This window comes from Neoarius graeffei, chromosome 15 (assembly GCF_027579695.1).
Source record: "Neoarius graeffei isolate fNeoGra1 chromosome 15, fNeoGra1.pri, whole genome shotgun sequence".
In the NCBI taxonomy this organism is placed as follows: Eukaryota; Metazoa; Chordata; class Actinopteri; order Siluriformes; family Ariidae; genus Neoarius; species Neoarius graeffei.
The window spans coordinates 34,035,663-34,057,657 of record NC_083583.1 but is presented as its reverse complement, the minus strand read 5'-3'; the positions used below and the strand labels follow the sequence as shown (position 1 = coordinate 34,057,657).

Below are 21,995 nucleotides of genomic sequence, written 5' to 3'. Positions count from 1 at the left end.
TACTTTTATCCAACTGACAGCTGGCAATACGTTATTTTGCACTTTATCTGGGTACTAATCTTTGAGAAACTGGATTGGCAGAATGTTGCCTGTGAAGAAAATGTCTTTTATTACCCTGTGCCAAGTTAATATTTACTTAAGTGCAATTTTTAAGGGCCATAGATTGTATTTTGTTTTTGTTGAGTTGTTTTGTTTGTTTGTTTGTTTGTTTTATTTCTTTAGGCTATTTATTTATATTTTTGACGTTCCACTGTTGAATTGAATAAGTTGACTTTTATTAAAAAGTTTACTGTTCTTTAAAAGGGTGTATTTGCATGATCGTTATTTTACTAGTGGCATAAAATTGTCTTGAAAAGACTATCATTTATCGCAATAATTTCTGAGACAATATATCGTCCAACAAAATTTATTGTGACAGGCCTATTTTAAACTTTCATGAAAGCGCACAGTATTAAAAAGAGATTCTCATGCTGCTTTCTGAACATGACAGACTTCATCTCACAAGAGCCTGTATGATGCGTGTTGCATTTTGCGGTATATTGTAATGGGAAATCGGCACACGTCTAGTAGAAGCACGAACGTGCCGGTTGTATGGATTCATGTTTTTCACAGCTTATTTTACCGCCCTGCAGTCATACTTCGCCATGTGCTTATGGCAAAAATAAACATTTTTCCTTAATAGTCCTGATTAAAACTTTCTTCCTGGCTATTTATTTAGTAGCATTGTTTTCAATTACTCTTAGCATCGGTAGTGTCATTTGAAGCTTAAAAAAAAAAATCAAATTCTTCATTTATATACATTTCATTCTCTCTGACTTCTTTACGGACAAACCCTGTTGCGTCCTCCAGCCAAATCTGATTAATGGTCGTGTGTACACAACAACCAGATTGCTCACATTCCTCTGGAATATTTTTCCAGAGACGACTCCTAATGGATTTTACTGGTAGTTGAGTTTCATCCCTTTTGTAATACATCCAAAAGAAACTGTGACCTCTGATCTCCTCCACCGGAGTATAAAGACCACAGATTATTCCCCACCGTTAACGAAAAGTAACAATGCTTCCTCACAAGTTCCTGGGATAGTTAAGGGTTTTTTGTTGTTGTTGTTGTTGTTTGTTTTTTTGTTTTTAAATCCTCTCTGAACAGGAAACGCTGTAGGTTTTTTTTTTTTTTTTTACCCTCTCTGTTCTGATTAGTGAAATGTACAACAAATTAAAAAGCCAACTACAAAAACCAATGTTTAAAAATAAAGGGACAGATGTGTCTTATTTATAGCTATAAACTAATCACTAATGTTTAAACATTTACAGTGTAGCTATCACCATTTCAGTCCTGTTAATCATTTATTCAGATCTTTGTAAACAAGGAATTTTATGTAACTAGAGCATGACGTTTTAATTGAAGACCCTGTTTTTGAAGAAGAATCCAATAGAATGCAAGAAGGAATTTTTGGAAAGATTGTTATAGTAGTTACTCCTAGATATTGCACAATTGCATCAATAGAGTACATTTTTGGCAACAAAATACACTTGGTGAGAATTATGTCCTGGTTGTCATTGCATTTGCATTTAAGTATTTTTGCTTAGGTTTTGTTAGAATCAGATTTCTTTTTGAATATCATGCTCTGTCACATTGTTTAACTGGTGGCTTTTTTTTTTTAATTCAGCCTGCTTTCTAGTTTTTTTCAGCTTGTCTATAAAAGGCATTGCTGCCATCATTGAAATTGTTGGACTCTTAGTTTATTTCTCTGATCTCTCTGCCAGCCTCCCTGCTAAAGCAGCATACATTTGATTGAATTAGACTTTTTACATTGACACAAAGTACAGTATGACTTCTACTCATTCTCTTATCCTTCTTGGTGACGTTCCACTTCAGATATTTGTTCTGAGCCAGGGAGAAGAACTGGGCAAACTGTTTTAAACCCTAAAAAGGCCATATGATATTCTCATGATGATTTGGCTGTGATCTAAAGACAGTGTAAATCCTTGCTGTGTTTAGAGAGCCTCCAGTGCAACAACAATTCAGCTCTGTCATATGCTTTTATCTCATATGTTTAGGGAAAGTGACTTGACTTGATGTGTCATGGCTAGAGAAAGTGGATTAATAATGGCTAGATTTTGTAATGAAGGGAGTCTGTAAGGACTCTGTCCTCTGTGTGACCAGGCACTTAGAAAAACAAAAACATCCTCTCCATGTGCTAGCTTATGTTAAAGGTAATTTTCACACTTGTTCGTGTGTGGGGTTTTGTTTTGTTTTTCCTTTTCTTGAATTTGATTTTTTTTTTTTTTTTTTTTGCCTCGACAGTTTGGTACATTTTGATGAAGTTAGAGCCTGGGATCATGTCAGAGAACCAGTCTGTAGTCTCCTTGAAAGTAGTGGTCTTGGGCTTGCTTCTACCAAACTGTTCTGCAGTCCATCAGGTGTGGAAGCTATCCAATCTGACACTGCATGCCAAGGAAAGTGATTGGTTCAGCTTGACACATTACTTGATAATTGGTAAGCTAAGTGTAGTTATGTTTATTGGTGTGTGTGTGCAGGCCCGCCGACAGGGGGGGACAAATGGGTATGTTGTCCCGGGCCCAGGAATGGGGAGGGCCCAGAACTGGGCTCTCATGAAGTTGCAATTATTTTATTTCATTTCAAAATGTGTTGATTTGGGGGAGAAATGTGCTATATTTGCATTCAATAAATGATTTCTAGATCTTTTGCCTTTATTGTCTTTGAAAAAGGCGTCAAGAACCCCCTACCACCCCTAATGCAAAAATGGTTTGGTCTGACTCTTTGATTAAGGGGAAAAAAATGACATCGTTCGATCATAGCGCTTCGACAATCAGCGTGCGTGCCATTTGCCAACATGCACAAGTCAGGAGCATAGGGTGACCATTCATCCGGATTTCGTCCGGACAGTCCGGTTTTAGAGCCGTCTGTCCGGACGTCTGTTGCGCGTCCACTTTTTACATTTTGTCCTCATTTCGGACTCTCAGCCGCCACCGTTGCATCAATCGTCACAAATCCCCGCCCATTATTTACACTTGCTATTCTGCGATGACATACAGGCAAAGATAGCCTACAGGGATTTCTCGTATACAAACATTCGCGCTGCGCACGCAGCTGATGGAGCCTCTGCAGCCTCTGATTGTCTGGAAGCTGCTGTCACTGAGAAGCTGCGCTCACGCGATTGACTGACTGATTTTTGCTCCTCCGAGCTGCGCGCGCAGTGCGAATGTCTGTACGGAAAAACCTATGAATGTTGGCACGCATGCTGTTGAACAATACTCATGCCGAAACGAAAGACATCCTTTAAAAATGCTTGGTGCTTAGAGCATCGTTTTGTCGGCAAGAGCCAAAAAGGAGAACACTTCGCCTTCTGCAAGCTCTGTCGCATTGACATTTGATGTGGGGAGCAGAGGTAAAGGTGCGATAGACAGACACGCGGACACAGACCGCCACAGAGAGAATGCCAGCAGTGCTGGACAGTCATCTTTAGCATCATTTTTTGCCCCAGCTCTACCAACCCCAATCGATGACAAAACCACTGCTGCTGAGCTGACTAAATTTGTTCCACACCATTAAACATCACTCGTACAGGAGTTTAGACTGCTCTGCAAAAGTTGACAGGTAAGGTTATAGGCCAAATGTAAATGACATGGTTGACTGTCATTTTTCATGTTTTTCTTTTTGATATTTTTTTTGGATGAGCATAAATGAACACAAATGTTTTTTGTTTTTAGTTTAGTTCCTGTGGATAAGCCAAGGCCAGTATAGTAGGTTAAATGACAGTAGGCCTACATGTTTCTTGACTCATTTTTCGATTTTTCTTTTCTTTTTGATGGTCATTTTCAAGTGAAATAAATATGTTGGCCTATGGCATGACAAAGACTGTTTTTTCAGTGTCTATAGATGGACGCAACTCTTTAGTGACTTTACAGTGATGTTTTGTTTCTTGTTGACATGGTCTTGACCATCATTTTCCACATTTCTCTTTTTGATAGGTGTTCCAAGTTAATAAATGTATATTGACTTCATACGTTTTTTTATAAGTTTATCTTACACACACACACACACACACCCCGTAACGCGACGGTGTCCTAACTTTAGGGCCTTTGTCCTCACTTTTGGACACAAGTGTCCTAACTTACAGACTCATGTCGGTGGTCACCCTACAGGAGCACAGAAAAGAAAAGAGAAAAAGAGTGGAAGAAACCAAGAGACTCAGGGGCTCACTGCATAAATATTTTAAAAAAGATTCGGATGATGCAGCAGGTACTAGCAAAGGCAGTGGGGCAGCTGAGCCAGGTAAAAGACAGCCAACTTTTTCCAGCCCCGTAAAGTAACCCCAACCAAGGCACGCGCGGCATGCAATTCATGTTACAAACGAGGGGAGAGCAAGTCACACTGAACACCATATCAAATGCACAGGGCATTGAATCATTTCATAACCACAACGGCTTAATAACATTGTGTTTCATATATCTGATTCTAAGAATATTCACATTAGCCCACAATCATATCCCGCTGTTTCTCGAGCGGTGTGTTCTTCTCTGCTTTTCACACTGGACAGTACGCATGCACAGTATACTATGTTCGCCCCCAGCCCTGCCCGAAATCCCCCGTCCATCGCTGCTCCTTCAAGAGCACCCCAATCGCGTGATTATAGTAGACTATACACGAGCTTAGGAAGGCATTGCGGGGGCTGTCGCATGCAGGCTTGGGGCGTAACGGAATACATTTAATGGCGTTCGGTTAAAGGATGTGTGTGTGTGGGTTGGCCCCGGGGGGGTTGTTAGGGGGGGCCCATTCAGAGCATTTTGTCCCGGGCCCAGCCAAAGCTGTCAGCGGCCGTGTGTGTGTGTGTGTGTGTGTGTATAAAACCGTACTTTTCAAAGGACTGTAGCACTGTAATTCTCACCTTTCAGTGTGTTTCCTCGTAAAATTATGAAAAATGCAACTCTTACTAAGTCTTCTTGTACAAGACATTTGCAGAATTCCTGCACAATGACCTGCCATACATCTAACAAGTGCCATTATTCACTGTTATGGTACCCCAGGAAAATAAACAGCAAATTGATGAACCCAGCTCCTCCTGTTTTGCAAAATCTGACAAGTTCTCACATTGTTGAATTAATTTCATGGATGCAGGGTATTTAATGAAGCATTTTTATTTGGCAAGAAATGCTTCCCTGCTCATTTAGTGTTTGCATGTTTTTAGAACATTTCAAAGTGAGTTTTATAAGAAGGCAAAAATAGAGCTCAACACACTTGTTCCCTTTTATTTTATGAATCATTGAGTCATAGGAATCATCATAAATTAAAGATATTGATTTGGCTTTTGTAGCGTGTCCATCATAATTTATTATCCAAAATGTGTTGTCAAATTTCTTAATACCCCAAAATTAACTCCGAGTATCCTGGGTTTTGAACTCGTAACCTCAGTACATAGTTTGTCAATTGGCCATTCCAGATTTGTTTGTTTTTTTATTTATTTTCTTGGTTTTTCAATTCCAAGTTTTCTGAACCTATGTAAAATCCACAACAGAGCAATAATTTTTCTGCTTTTTGTTGCATCATTTAGTCATCACATACTGCAGTCCTCATTTTAAGGTGTTTGTGAAGCTGCTTTCACACTTGGCATGCTCCTTTTTTTTTTTTTTTTAAATTACCCCTACAATGATTTTACATTCTATGGGTGAGTCGTTTATTTTGGGTCACAATGGAGCTTCCAAAGTTCAGTTTAAAAAAAAAAAAACTTGCCAAATGATGTCAAGCACTTTTTTTTTTTCTTTTTTAACTCTTGACCAATCAGCTCACATGGTGGGGGGGAAAATGAGGGACAATAAACATTGAGGACAAAGGGCTGGTGAAAATTGTTAGAATGGGAATATAAAGAGATTTATGTCATGTTAAATTGAAAAAAATATTTTGTTTCCAATGTAGTTCCATTATTGAAACTACCCCTTTAAAGGTCATAGGCAACGGTTTTAATTTTATGCACATTTGAAACTTTGTTAAACACTGTAATTTTTTTCTGGTCCCAAGAAGTATTGTTAATAAGTAATAATTAAAATAAGTTGGCGCAGATCGTGGTGAATTTTTGTTCGGCTATTTTCGTGACCACTTGGCGCGTGACGTCATTTAAGGCAAATAAGCCGCTTGAGTTGAGTCCACTTCCGTGTATTTTTCATTGCTGTTCGGCTTGATTGCAGACATGCGTTCGGGAATTTCCAAAAAAAAAAAATGCCTTATTGTGCAGTGAACTGTAACAACGGAACCGGTTCAGGAAGAAGTTTTTACTTTTTCCGAGAGAGGAGAAGAGGCAGAGAGAGTGGATTGGCTTTTGCTGGAAAAGGAGAGGTGGAGCGAGAGGGTTGGCTTTTTCTGAAAGAGGAGACAAGACGGAGAGAGTGGATTGTGCGTGTGAAACAAAATCAAGCAGTCAAAGAAGAAACGGACCAGCAACGCTCAAGCAAAAAGAAGATTGGAGGTAAACATTTTAACTTTTGCTTGCAATTGACAAGTCAAGGATCCTGAGGGATCCTGTACAATCATTGTGGAAATGAGACAAAGGGATATTTCCTCGCTCAGAGTAGGCTATAAATAGTATAATGCCGTGGATGGCAGGCTAATGTGGCCTACCGGCGCACTGTCAAGTAATCGTTACCTATATCCACTAGGGAGGGCAGTTTTAATTATTCTTCAAAAGGGCTCTTATTTAGTATTACAACGAAAGTAAGAATTTATCATAATTACTAGAATAAATCGTTTGGGCGCGAGCCTTGTTGAGGTCCGGGGTCACCGCGATCAGAGTTGGCCAAGTCGCTGTCTGATTCTGAGGCCGCACGGTCAAACCAGTGAGCCACATTCACAGATTGCTTCGCAACAGCCATAGGTTCATACATGTATATGGTTTCACCTCTCTTCAATTTGGAGACTTCCTACTTCAAAATTGCTATCACTTTCAGACATTTTACACAACCTCTCACAACAGAGTCGTGTGCTCGGTTCGCAAGTAAACACAGAGCTGCTCCCAGTCTGTTTGCCTTAAATGATGTCACGACGACGGTCCCCTAGCGGTGAAAGTGAGCATAAGTGAGATGTGAACAAACCTTCGGAAATTGGCCAAAACGGTATATTTTAACTGTGTTTATTCAATTTTAGGGTGCAAATTAGACACTAAGAAGATTGAATTCACTTTTTGGGTTGTTCTTCTAGACAATAAAGTTGATATTCTACGTTTCACCTTCGACCGTTGCCTGTACTCATACCTTTAGCTGTATGCAGTCAAGTCACCCAAGCAGCTCAGATTCTCTGGATTTTTATCTTTCAAAGCTACAGTGAAGGCTAACCACTTCATCAGCAGCATTTAGCTAATCATTTCATTTGCATTATTGATAATTCTAATTGAGGCAGCAAGCTAGGTTAGTTTGTTTAGTGGATAGCAGCGAAGAATGGTAAGTGTTTTTTATGGTTAAAAGATATTTAGGTCTCGCCAGCCTTGGATCTCACCATGTTATTCCTGAACAGAATAGCATTTTCAAAGCTTACGGTTTGATCAGAGGATCTAATGAGAACAAAATTACTGCCATGAGTGAGTTCAGGAAGCTCTCAAAAAGAGCATACAATGACCCTATTATGATTCCACTGCTTAAACATCTTGTGCATGGTGAGAAATATCAGTCATACTTCTGTTATTCCAGTATAATTCATTCAAAGTAGCAAAAATGAGACCTTTAACATCAGCAAGGTAACCAGAAAAAAAAAAAAAAAACCTTTGTATGTCCCTAAAACACCATGACATTCACACAGTGTCAAATGTATATTTCATGCTTCTATCCATGTTATTCCAGTATTGAACCATCTTTTAAAAGTGCTGAAAATGTCAGACCTATTCAGGACCCCCCCCCCTTTTTTTTTCTTTTTGCAAGAAGTGAAATATGAATATTGGTCAATTCTGTGTCAAGTGCAGGAGCTAGGTTGAGCATTTTAAGCCATAATGTTTTTTTGGTGTGTGTGGGTGGGGTTTCTCTTCTACACCCCCCCCCCCCCCCCCCCCCAAAAAAAAAAAAAAAAAATGCTTGTTTTATAAACAACTAACTCCTTCGTCAGTTTTGCAGTCCTCATTTTCTGTGAGAAGAGTATCCAGCATGACACCACTGGAGGGTTGAAGGTTTGTGGGTTGTCTTTGCAAAGGGCTCTGGTACCCTACAGGACCAATACCATTCATCATTCCATGTTTCATAAACAACTTGGAATTTTCCGCAACAGAAGACTGGAAAGTAATTTTGGTCAGGTTTCTGTGCTGCATTCTGGATGCTGTCTTGGTGCTGAAGTTACATGTGATGTAACGTGTAAAGGCTCCCCGGAAAGTCTTGTTAAAAAGGGTGTAGACTAAAGGATTGACCCCCGAAGAAACGTAACCAACCCACACAAAAATGTCCAAAAGTTTCTCCACCAGTTTGGTGTTGCAGCTTTCACAGAGCACAGATGTCACGTTGGTGATGAAAAAGGGACACCACATGAACACAAACAACATGAAGACTATCCCCAGGACTTTCGAGGCTCGCTGCTCATTGCTCAGATTTTGCATGGATCGCTTTCCGATGGTGGACAATCGACGTATGGGACTCTCCAACCCTGTGTTGGGGTTTGTTCGCTGTGTCATTTGGTCCTTTTTAATCAAGTCAGTCATGTTGTTTTTCTCCAGTGGAGATGGAACTGTCTGCTCTCTTTGGAAGACCGTATACACCATAGGTTTGTTGACTCGCTGACATGCCCTCAATCTAAGGAGATGCACTTTCTTGCGCAGCACTTGGATTGTCAGCAAGTATATGATCATCATGATCATGAGGGGAATGAAGAAGGCCACCAGAGAGCCGTACAATTTAAACTCCCGAAAGCCTTCTAGGGTCAACTGGCAGGTGCAGTTGCTGTTGAAAGTTACATTGATTCCATTATTTGAGCTGCTCAGTCCTTGGATGGGTATGGGTATGGCTATACCTGTTGGAGGAAAAAGTTTGTTAAAATCCTTCAGATAATTGTGGCACCAAGACTGGCTTGGTTCTGCACAGTACAGCAGAATGCTCACTGAAAATAAATGAATCGTCCATCTTATTTTTTATTTTTTTAAAGTCGCTATTGTATTGACTGTAGATCCCTTAAATAGCATACCATTCCACTGATGTTGGCTTCCATAGAGTTGGCTAACAGTCTGGTTTTTCTCAGGAATACTGCTTTGTCAAAGGAGTGTGTATGTATTGTAAGCCTTCAGCCTAAGCAAGCACACTGTGCGCATGGTCATTATTGAAGTGACAGTGCACAAGATCTGCCCTTCATCGATCTAAAAAACACCTCTGTTGTCATGCCAAATGCCACAGTGTTCCAGACAACACCATCAAAATAATCACCTGGGCCTTTTGTTAACGAGCAGAACTCGTGCGGCGACATTCTCGTCTTGTTCCAGGTTAGCAGTTATGTAATGCATCCCCCATCATTAACACTTAATTGTTTTCTGGAGCTGACTTCAGGTAAGAAAGTCTGGGTGTGCCAGCAAGAACTGTTGACTGACTGAAATAAATTCCTTTTAATCAGTACAAATGTGCAAGAGACTTTTTTTTTTTTTTTCCTGATAAAATTACACCAAGTTGGTTTAGTATAAAAAGTTAATGACTTCAAAAATGATCATCTTATAAAACGAAGTAATGTGCTTGAAAGCTATATATAGTTTTCTTAGAAAATGTGAATTTTAATCAGGAAGTACTGCTGTTGTCACTGCTTTTCTGGCCCTCCTAGCTGAGACTTTAGTAAATCTATTGTGTATAGAAATGTGTCGAAGCTGCCCTGGCAAGTGTTTTATTCTTCGCAGCAACAAAATAAACAGCTGGTATATTGCGACTAGCTGTCAGTTACTTAAAAGTGGTGCAAACAGCCATACTGTCAGTCTTGTTATCAGGTTAAAGCAAACGAAACTAAACAGTTGTTCCTTTTGTGTAAGAATTGAGTAAAGTAAAAGGTTAAAAAGGCTGTTTTTGCTTATGCTGTTGCGTTGACAACACTGCACTCATGGCCAATTTGCACAATCATGAAAACATCTTGATATGAGAACTCACCTATTGATATCAACCAAACGAGTGCAATTTTGGCGATGGCTTTTGCTCGGGAGTTGTACTGGCTGTGCTGGATCGGCCTTTTGATGGCAATGTAGCGGTCGAGGGAGATGGCGCAAAGGTGCATGATGGATGCTGTGGAGAATAAAACGTCTAGGAATAGCCAGATGGAACACAGAGAGTGCTGAAGTGGCCATTCTGAATCTGAAACGCACAGTATTGATCACTTATCAGATGAGAAATTTCACATCTGTGCTAATAGATTCAGTATAGAAACTGTGGGTACTGCAAATAATTTGAGGTGTGTGGATTTTTTTAAATTATTTATTTATTTTTAATAAATAGAGGCAACACCATGTGTATAATTATGCAACCATGTCTACGCCTCACGGTCACTGAAACTGTTCAGTCATGATTCTCATTAATGGTTCTAGTACAAATACACAGGCGTGTTTTTTTTTTTTTTTTTTTTTTTTTTTTTGTATTTTAATAGGTAGGTGTAACGTTTTAAAATTCAGCTTGTTAGGGTTAAGTCCTGACTTTTTGCTAACATAATGTCATTGTAAATCTGTGGGAAGCTGGTTGTTTTAACTTTTTATGAGTCAAGTACACAGCCTGTAGCTAGTAATCAAATAATGTATGTGTAAAATGTGTTTAAACGTATTACACCACAGTGCTGTTGAAGGAGTTAATCTTCAATAACGGCAGCTTCAAAAGTAGTGCAGCTACAGATCACAGGTCCGTGTTCAGAAGTAAAGTTTTGTCATAATGTTCAAAGGAAGCAGTTACACCTCCCTTTTTCTTTGGAAGACTCCTTGTTTCCCACAGTGGTAGACCTAGGGTAATTAGTCATAATTTCTATAAGACATGCCACTAATCTGATACACATGATCAGCCCCAAAAAAAAAGATTGCTGGCTTGGATACTGGAGAAAATTTGAGAAGAATGAGCAGGTAGTTTTCTCTGCTCTATAAGCTCTCTTCCTGAGAGGAATATAAAAGGATAATCTCTGCCAGATGTCTAAGGCTAAAATTTCCCAGATAAATATTTCTACCTATCCTTGATGAATACATAATATTCTTCTGTTCCTCCCACCCCCACAGTATATTCTTATGTTTTTAGCTTTGGTGATATCCTTTTACAGTAAGCTGAGCTCTGTCTGAATTCTTCTCCCATATTTACCCCGACATGGAACCATTTAATACTTCAAGGTGTCGACACGGAGTCATGTTTTCACCTGTTTAACAGATGTGGAGACAGGACATGGAGCTCTGTTTCTGCTCTGCATGCGGGCAGTTTTTCATTTAGCAGTTTGCTTAAAAAGGGATTCGGATTTAACACGTTTTTGACTTTAAACCTTTTGTTTGAAGCAATTTCATTATCAATTTGTAAATAAAACTTACTTTTTTAAAAAAGTCAGTTGATTTAACTGTAAATAAGTAACACGCATTGTCAAGCTTTTCCATGAAAGTAATTAAACTGTATTGAGATGCACAGTTATTCTTTGTTATAATATCTCATGAAAGCTGCACTTTTTTAAAAATGTTTCTTTCCAATCTGTTCCTTTTTCACCTCAGCAAACAGGACAGGAAACTGGTTGTCCCATTGTACCCCAATTAGTAATGAATCCTTTCAGAATATACCCAAATTGTTGAGTCAAGGATGTCATGAATGCTGTCTATTATTTAATGCCACATTTTATTTTTTAGCACACTCAAATGTAAAATTGTACAATACTGCTATTTCTATTAGTAGTTACTAGTATTACCACTACACTACTACTTGAGAAATAAGTGGTGTGTTCCAATACACTCCAGGTTGCTGTATGCGGGGGGGTGCAAACCCCTTAAGGGTATTTGGTGGTGGGTGGATTTTTTTTTGGGGGGGGGGGGGGGGGGGATCTGTAACCCCTTCGACATAATGTGTACAATTGTATACATGAAGTTCCATAGCATTTTTCCTTGTGTCCAAAGGGGTTAAACTCCATTTCCATGCAACATAACCATGTAGCTGAATATTTTAATGCTGGGAGTTTTTACATTACCTCAGCAAATAACAGCTACAACATGGAGCTGCAGAATAATGACCACAAACGTCCAGGCAGACATAAACACTAAGAGAGGCTCTGTAGACTGTCCTCTGTGTCCCGTAGCATGTGATACAGTAAATGAGCAGTCATTGCACTCCAGAGCCATTTGTTATCGTTTGTTCTGTCTTGCTAATATGATTTAATTACCCTCAAGAATTCGTGCTTTCTGGTACATTTTTGAGTTCGTTTCCACCAAAAAACCCTTTCAACAGTTGAGTGAGCTCTGTGAGCAAGACATGGCTATTTCCCTTTTTTTCAAATGGCTTTCAGGTCTTCTTTATTGGGTACTCTGGCTTGTTCGAATAAAGCTTGAATAACTTTATGCCTCTGATTTATGGCAAGCTGCTGATGCTTTCATGGTTGTTTAGGTTTCCGGTTTTAAATACAGTCAGACTTGTTTAGATATATCTTTATTAAGAGTCTGACCATATACTTGGGAGGGGGGAAGGTTTGTTAAACGTCCTTGGTTCCAAGCTCCCATTATGAAAGTATAAACATAAGTGTACCTGTACAATACGTTTTCGTTCCCCAAGGTGTAATGGTAAAGCAGTGGTGCTTCAGGTTCAATTATTCAGTTTAACTATTCATGGCACAAAAGCTATTTAGTTTTTTTTCACCCGGTGTTTTAACAATACACACACAACCCCAGGGCTTTATATAGCACAGCCAGGGAATCCACAATGTACCAAGTTTTTATGCCTGTAAATAATAGTAACTGTGATAAAATGGGGCCAGCACGGTGGTATAGTGGTTAGCACTGTCGCCTCACAGCAAGAAGATTCTGGGTCAAGCAGTGGCCAATGGGGGGCTTTTCTGTGTGAAATTTGCATATTCTCCCCCTGTCTGTGTGGGTTTCCCCCACGGTCCAAAGACATGCATGTTCTCCCCATGTCCATGTGGGTTTCCTCCAGGTAGTCCAGCTTCCCCCACAGTCCAAAGACATGCAGGTTAGGTTAACTGGTGACTCTAAATTGACCGTAGGTGTGAATGGTTGTCTGTGTCTATGTGTCGGCCCTGTGATGACCTGGCGACTTGTCCAGGGTGTACCCCGCCTTTCGCCCGTAGTCAGCTGGGATAGGCTCCAGCTTGCCTGCGACCCTGTAGAACAGGATAAAGCGGCTAGAGATAATGAGATGAGAAGACTTCATATGTTAATGGTATCTTCTATGATCAATTTCCACTGAAGTTTGAGTTCCTGAATTAAACTCAGTTTTTCCCTTCTGTTAATGAATCCAGTTTTGCCTGTCCTTCTGTCAGCTTGTAGCAAGTTCAGGCTTGTTTTTGATCATAGTTTCATATGAAGTATAAAAGGAAATTATGCAGGACTGTGGACAGACCTGCCAAAGCTTGTCCACTCTTCCACTTCAGAAGAAGTTAGAAAAACTAAGTCAGTGCTAAACATCAGTTATCTGATGTGTCACAATATTCCACACAGTTGGTAATGGACGTTGTTACAGGGGCTTTGAAATCCTGACACTTGTTCATATTTGGAGCTTTATTCCAAATGGCAGGTTTTGAAATGCATTCTTTTAAATGTTTGACTTTTTCTGTTGGGCCTAAAGCCAGGACTTTATTTTTCAAGTGTTAATGATTTTTTTTTTTTTTTAACGATGCTTGATTGCAATACATTTTCATAATATATCTGGTGTACATGTTTGTTTATTTCTGCAAACAGATGTCTGCAAAAATTATTCTTCTGGATCCTGATTTGTTTAATGTTACACAGGGACTTGTATTATGGGTGCTGTATAGGGATCGACCGATATGTTTTTTTCAGGGCCGATACCGATTATTATGGAATTGGGATGCCGATGACCGATATGTGCAACCGATAAATGTAAACATTATAATTCACATGAACTTAAACATAGCACACACTGACAAAGACCTTCATATCCATGAAATGTATGTTTAATTGTAAAATTGAACATGAAATTTTGTGCGGGGAGATGCCAGCAGCATTTGTACAATAAAGTCAAACATTAGTTAGAATAAAATGAGAAATAAGATAATAATAAAATAAATATTCACCAATAAAAAAATAAAATCACTCCCTACTATATTACAGCTCACCATTTTCAGTGGAAAATAAATGAAAATACACTCTGGATTCTTTTACACTAAGCACTAAGTAAGACTTACCAACTTCAAGTAGTTTTTAAATAACAAACCAAGTGTAGGGAGCTGCCTGCAGCATTTTTTAAAAAGTAAAATCAAACATACAGTAAAGTAGGCTATCACTCCTTATTAGGAGCGGCTGCTCCTTTAAGAGTATATCGCTTTCCGAATCAGAAGCGCGAGCGAGGAGAATCACTTGCGCAAGAATTATAAATACTAGTCACACCTGGCTTGTTTAAATGTTCAAACAGCGCTTTATAAAGTTGCCTTGACCACCTCTCTGTATGGCTGTCATTCTACTGTTCGAGTAGAACTACTGACACATTCACAACGTTTCCAGACGGGGATTTAAAAATGACCGCAGCCTACGTTATGCTGTTTCAGCGAGACTAGTTGGTTGTAGGCTAATTCAAGTGCTTTCTTCCGTAAGCTAAGTTTGCCTGGCTACACAGATGCAAATGGACAGTTTTAACGAGTAGTAGATGAAGAATGTAAACATATAATGATGTTGTGCTTTTGCAACTTGTGTGTTTGTGACTTATTGCGGGAAAAGCAGCGTGTCCTTACCTTGATACGGGCGCCTTGAAACAGTTCAGAGTGTTTAGCTGCGCGTGTCGATTGGCTACATCTCTTGTGCCAAACAAATCAGATGTTGTGGTGGGTGGGACTGTGTTCTTGAACTCAGAGAGGCGAGTGCAGGAAAGGACGTGCAGTGACAGTCGCGTTAGGAACGAAATGGCTGCAAAAAGGCATGTTATCGGCGCATCGGTGGAAATTATGGCCGATACCGATAACCCTAAAAATGCAGAATATCGGCCCGATATATCGGCCAGGCCGATTATCGGTCGACCCCTAGTGCTGTACATAAACAGCTTTTTAAAAGTCGCTCATGTGGTGACAATTTCTGAAAGGAGGTTTTTATTTTTATTAACATTTATGGAAGGAGTTTCCAGTGTCAGTGCTTTGAAATGGTCAAAGGTAAAGTTGTAAGTTTTCCAAGATCTTCAGGACAGCACCACTTACATTTTACAGTGTCTGTTAACCGACAAGCTGCTGCTAGGGTGGGTGTGTTTTTTAATTATTTATTTATTATTTATTTTTTTTAAATAAGAGTTGAAAAGAAGCTGATGAGAGAGCAACTGATAGTCTCTCTTACGCTATAGCAGCGACAAACTTGCAGACATTCCACAGCACTAATTGTAGCTGTACATGGATGAAACCCATGACATTTTTTGTTTTAGAAAGTAAAAAATTGTAAGTACAGGTAGTCGTCGACTTACGACTGCGTTTGGTTACGACTGACCGGTCGTAAACCGATCTGGTCTTAAGTCGGCCTATGTTAAATGAATGCAAGTATATTGTGATGTGTAATGATATTGTAATCATCTTTAAAGTCTTATTTTATCAATATTTTCTTATTTCATTACCTTGGCTCATTATTTGGTTTAAGTCAAACACTGCATACTCAGGGGTGAAAGTAACTTTTATTTCTTGCCAGTATATTATTTTGAGTCATAGTGCGCGCGCGCAGCAAGCGCCGAAAAATACACCTAATTATTTATTATTGTCTACTTATCAAGCATTCACTAGGACTTATCACTCAGTAGTACTAGTATAGTACTGTATCACGCTTTCATTCACCTGTATCAGTTTTTGATTATAAATAAATTGCAAACACATCATTTCAGCGACACAATCGTTTAATTAATTTTTTTTTTAGCTGAACAATTGAAAACTAACTTTTCATTTTGGACACTGGACACAGAACAGTGTAACAGAAAAGTGAAAGTTACTTTGATTACAAGCTGCGCACGTTATAGCACAAGATCTGGTTAAGCCGTACACGTGCTGTAGCTCACTTGTTGTTTGTCCAGTGAAACACTGCACACATAATAGAAGAGGCTGGATGCAGTGTTGCCAGATTGGGCGGTTTTAAGTGCATTTTGGCGGGTTTTGAACACATTTTGGGCTGGAAACCGTCAGCAGTATCTGGCAACACTGGCTGGATGCTGGGCGCTGCCAGGAGCTGGGGTGGAAACTGCCGTACACTCAGCTGGGAAACACTTGCCAGTCATAACCAGACCAGTAAAGTTGATCGGTCGTAAGTCGCATAGGTCGTAAGTCGACGACTACCTGTAGTGGTAAACTGCTGTGATTGCAAGAGGAATTAAACACTTTGGGTTGTGTTATGGTACATTTTAAACCAAACACAACATTCGCTCTGGCTGCTTTACCAGCAACGCTGATCAGTTCGTGGACGCTCTGTGACGTAAATGAAGTTGGCAGTTACAAGGTCGTTCAGAACGCTTCGTCTTGCAAACTTTTATTTAAAGGGGATGCAAAGCTAGCAGACATGTCGGCCGGTATCTTTGTGTTGACTGACTATAAGTAGGGTACAAGTTAACCTCATAAAATCTTTTAAATGTGAAGATAAGAAATTGGTCAAGAAAGAAAATAATGAATAATTGATGCATGTTAGAAAAGAAAACAAACCAACAACATAAACTAATTAAAATCCATTTGTGTGGTGTGACTTGTGTTGATGATGCCAAGTTAAATGTCAACACGCAGGGTGGGATTGTATTTATTTATTTATTTATTTATTTATTTATTAAATATAATTTGTCCCTGTACACGAACAGGGACACATCATAAATTGGGAAATCCACCAATGCAGTTATGAATTTCTCCTGCATTGTACTTGAACAGTTTGAATGGAATCAAAATTTAGATGACTCCGTTCTGTACTATTCTTTAGAATGAAGCATTTCTAAATACAGATTCTTTGCCAGTGATCTGCATCATAGCTCATTACTGTAAAGTTGCCCAGACCTCAATTTTTATTCTGATGTCCCCACTGCCCAAGACGTGCTGCCAACGGTCCTGCTGCTTCTTGCCAGTGAAACGTGCTGGCTCCATATTTATATTTTTTTTAAAAAAAAGGACTTCTGGATGTTTTGACACTCCTGCAGGGTTTGGTGTGAATGTAGGGTTAGAACTACTTTGGGGTGGTAACAGTAATTCCATTTCGTCACACCATTCATTATTTTACTATAACAGGACAAGCTTTTTTTTTTTTTTTTAATTCCTTATTTATTTTGAGCATAGTTGAAAGTATAGTAATTTTATTTTTAATGCAATATTGTCATATCATGAAACACACAGCTTTGGTAGTTATTGTGATGTATGTAAATTGAGCTGAAATGTGGGTGAGTAGAGAGGGGACTTACTGTAAAGCACGGTAACGAGAGCGATTGGCATCACCAGCAGCCCCACCAGCAGGTCGGCCACAGCTAGAGACATGAGGAAGTAATTGGTGGCGTTTTGGAGTTTGCGCTCCAGGGAAACAGCCAGGATGACCAGGATGTTTCCGCCAATGGTGGGCAGGATGGCTATGAGGAAGAGCAGTGAAGCCCAGTGCAGCTTCTGTCCATTGGGAGAAGACATGCTGCTTTCGTTTGCCTGGATGCAAAGCGACATGCTGTGTCTCTTTCCTGTGGCTCAGCCAGCATTGTCCCACTATGGACAGTGAGAGAAAGAGAATGAGTCAGGATGGAGGAATGAACGACGAACGATGCACTGCAGCTGCCAGATATGCATCATGCCTCAGTTTGAGTGAAGAGAAATTGTCAAATGAACAACAATTGACCAGAACTTTAAGTGAAATCTCATCTCATTATGATTGAGATTGACTGACTGAAATTTCTTCTGTGCTGTATGTCGAGCATGTATAGCATACTTGACAAAGTTGACTTGACTATTATCTCTTGCTGCTTTATCCCATTCTACAGGGTTACAGGCAAGCTGGAGCCTATCCCAGCTGACTACGGGCAAAAGGTGGGGTATAAGTGAAATTATATCCAAAAAATCCACAAAATGTGACGGACATGCGCAAAATTTAAGAGGAAAAAAGTCTGTAATAGCTACGTAGTTATTTGCTTACATACATTAAAAATAGCAGAGGAAACAAGGGGAAAATGCATTTCTTATTGAAAATAATTGTGGACTTGTTCATAATTGTATGCAATATGAACAAATTTGTACATTTTGTGTAATATAATTATGGTGTTAAAAATAATTTAAATATGTTCAGGACAAAATCTGGATTACACTAGATTGGTAAATTATATCTCAAACATTTGTCATTCAGGAATGTTCATATTGCTCCATGCGTCATTTATGCACAAAAATCAGTTTCCAGTGTTCCTCTCACCTTTACTGATAGACCTGCGTTTTCTGTTCTGTATTAAAACCTTGCTTTTTTAATATTTATTTATTTTTAAATAAGAGGTAAACAACCGTTTACACTCGCATTCACACCTATGGGCTAGTTGGAGTATCCAGGTGACCTAAACTGCATGACTGTGGGAGGAAACTGGAGAACCTACCTACCTACCTACCTACCCCCCCCACACACACACACTTTTTTTTTTTTTTTAAATAAATCTGCACCATATGCATTAGCACCACCGTACGGGGAAATCATGGTCTCATGGTTAGAGAAGCAGCTTTGGGACCAAAAGGTTGCTGGTTCTATTCCCTGGAATGGCTGAAGTGGCCTTGAGTGGCACCTAACTCCCAATTGTTCCTCAGGCTGCTCTGGGTATGTTGCTTTGGATTTAGCATTTGCTAAATGCTGTAAATGTAATAAATACTTGTCCTCAAATTAATTATAATTAGTAAGTGGGTAATTTTTAGAAAATAAGTAAAGAAATCAAAAGGTGAAAAATTGTACAAATGTTTATTCTATTGCATAGCAATTTTTAATCAGGTTACTTTTATGTCTGAAAAAATAATGCAGATGGAGGTAATAAATTTTTGAAACAACAAGGAGAAAAAAAACTTAATATTTTAGTCTGTTCTGCTGATTCAAATAAGTTGTAATTGTGTGTGTGGGGGGGAATCCAGATGATAGTGTCTCATAAGTGTATTTTGACAATTCATCATGAGATCATTATTGCCTTGCCATATTATGCAGCTGTAAATGGTAGCGTAATTTTGAGATCTTTATTACAGCGTAGTGAACACTGATGTATTGCTACACTGTGCTTCAAACATAGTCAAGCCGAGAAAGTCAACTTGAATCAAAGTGTTTTGGTCATCTTATGTACTAGTAATTTATTTTTATTTCACTGCACCATGTTTTAATCATACAGTTCAAAGTCTTCTACTTGGTTAGTTTATTCTTCTTACTGTAATTTTGCTCTACAGACCAGTGCTTCTCCTTCAAAGATCTTTATCTCTGATTCGGCTCGACATTTATTATTATGAACCATGTCCGATTTCCCTGTGCTGTCGTTAGTTCAAGACCGTTGAGAAGTAATTAAGCAAGGAAGTGAAGATCTGCACTAATCACCATTTGCTCATGAACTCAGCCATTTTGCGTTTTAATGAAATTTGATGAATTGGGACAGATGGCATGTTTCTTTTTTTCCCCCCTCACTTATGATTTATCACTTGGCTGGTGAGTGTTGATGATATTATTTGTGTGTATACTGGTTTATAGCTTTTAATTTTATGTAATGTGTATATATTCCAATAGCAAAATGTATTATATCATTTTCTTAACTTTCAGATATGTTAATCTGATGGTTGATTTTTTTTTTAATGCTTTTTAAAGATTTTTAGTAATTTATCTTACTTTTGAAAAGGATTTTTATAACTTTTCATAGTGCATAGATTTAATGGATTGACACCACTTCTGTAGTGCTTTTGTATAATTTATTTATTTGCTTCTTTCCAGCATTTTTCTGGTTACACAGTTCATTTATTTAATTGCTTTCAGACTCCAAACTCACTTAGGTGTGTAATTATTTCCATATTGTTTTTATTTAACCAATAACCTCTTTAATTTTATAATTTTTTAATTTATTTTTTTAAACCTCTCTTACCTTCAGCTCCAATCCATCAGTGCTCCTTGTTCTTCAGCCTTATCCCACGTTATTTTTTTTCTTCCCCGTGTTGTCTTCACTCATCTAGAACCTCTCAAGCTGTGATCCTTTGCTCCTTTAGTTTCTCTTCACACGGTTTTATAAGTGCTCACACAAAACGAGAAACTTTTTTCCTAGGACAAGCCCCAGAGAATTATTTCACTGCTGCTCCTTATGTTGAAGGATTTATGTCCCTTTTTTCCCATTTCACATCACCTACTGCAGCACTAATCTCCTCACTTCTCCTTTTCACTCTCTTGTTTGGTACTCATCCACTCGCTTTGTCCTTCTGACTCTCTCAGAAAACATGCGAGTGTGTCTGTGCTGGATTTGTGCCAGCGGTTCTGGGAGGTAATTTCCTTGAACATGGCGGATCTACTGTTTATACTATTGAGCTCACTCTGCTTGGGAAGAAAAAAAATGCAGGGGATTAAAGTATCGTTATTTATTAATTGCCCTTGACAAAACTGCTGCATTATCACCTGTAATAGATATTTGCTCGGTTTTTTTTTTCCTTCATGTATTTAAATGTATATTGGAAATTTACAAGCATATTTGGGAACATTGTTGGGTTTTTTTGGGGGGGGGGAGGGGTTGAGCTTGTATAAAGTGTGTGTAATTTAAAAAAAAAAAGGTGAGGTTTTTTTTTTTTTTTGGGGGGGCCAAATAAGTTTATTTCGGCTTGTGCACCTTTTATTTTGCCCTGTGAACCTGGTGTTTTTGATTCAATATCAACTTGATGCAGAATGTGAGTTTCTCTAATTATAACAAATGCAATTTTTCATATGGGTTTAAACACTGCACTTGACACACGTGCAAAACACTGAACAGTGAGTTCCTGTCTTCACATCTGTTGCCCTTCCTGCCAACAGAAACCATAGTGCCTGCTACTTCATAATGTTTACCTTCAGACTCAAAATCCCGTCTGGCTTGACTTGCATTTGTTTTTGTCTTCAGTGAAAATTTGATTTTCTCATTTGCACACTTGAGTTTGTCGTGCAGGATAAAGTCAGGTTTATGTTATATAGTGTATACTCGCGCGTGCTGTGTGTGTGTGTGTGTGTGTTTTTGTGGCATGTTAATATCCAATTTTTACAAGTGGAGGCATAACTCCTGAGTCAAGGACTTGCTTTTGTTTGTTCATTTTGCCACCGTGTCTGGATAAAGCGCCTCTGCTCACTCCTGGAGTGTGTCAGCCACTGGCTTTTGTTTATGAGCTTTCAGAAGAGGAGCAAAAATAAGTCAAAGCAGACAGAAACAGCTTTGTGCAATTTCTGAAACGTTCCAGATATAGGTGCTCTGGTTGCTGATCAGGTTTGTAGAGTAATATGACTCGGCAGTTCTGAGATCCATTCCAAATGACTCAGAAGACCTGGAAGTTGTGATGATGCCCCCAAGAGTTTATACTTGAGTTTCATCCTTTTGTGCTCTTTGGACAACTTAATCTCACTGTGTAAGCATTCTCCTGAAGGAAATGAAAGTAACCACTCGCTCTTCATGCTTATAAGTGTACTTTTAGATCTAATAGTGCCGAACACCTTGCTAGCCTATTAAATTATTTAAACATCTCACTTGCCTTATAATGGCTATAAACAGTCGTTCTCTCACCAGCCTCCCCCCCCCCCCCCCCCCCCCCCCCCCACTCCCCTTTCAAGACAGAGTAGTTTACACTTTGTGGTTTCTGGGCAGTTTTGTAATGTTACTGGGAAACCACAACATAAACTCCTCCTCTGTCCTAAAGATGTTAGGGGGGAAAA

The 21,995-nt window shown here is 39.0% G+C and overlaps 2 protein-coding genes across 3 annotated transcripts in view; one reads left to right on the top strand and one right to left on the bottom strand.

Moving 5' to 3' along the window:
• psmd1 (proteasome 26S subunit, non-ATPase 1) overlaps nucleotides 1-21,995 on the top strand; it is an 84,076-nt gene that overhangs the window by 34,036 nt on the left and 28,045 nt on the right. The window lies entirely within an intron of this gene.
• On the bottom strand, nucleotides 8,034-20,567 carry htr2b (5-hydroxytryptamine (serotonin) receptor 2B, G protein-coupled). 2 transcript variants are annotated; one of them, XM_060941160.1, is made up of 4 exons: nucleotides 20,200-20,567; nucleotides 17,539-17,827; nucleotides 10,105-10,305; nucleotides 8,034-8,995 (listed from the first exon to the last, which is right to left on the bottom strand). In XM_060941160.1, the coding sequence occupies exons 2-4, from the start codon at nucleotides 17,786-17,788 to the stop codon at nucleotides 8,079-8,081; spliced, it is 1,368 nt and encodes a 455-aa protein (XP_060797143.1). In that variant the 5' UTR covers nucleotides 17,789-17,827; nucleotides 20,200-20,567; the 3' UTR covers nucleotides 8,034-8,078. The 2 variants fall into 2 exon arrangements, with proteins under 2 accessions (XP_060797143.1, XP_060797144.1); XM_060941161.1 differs by lacking the exon at nucleotides 10,105-10,305.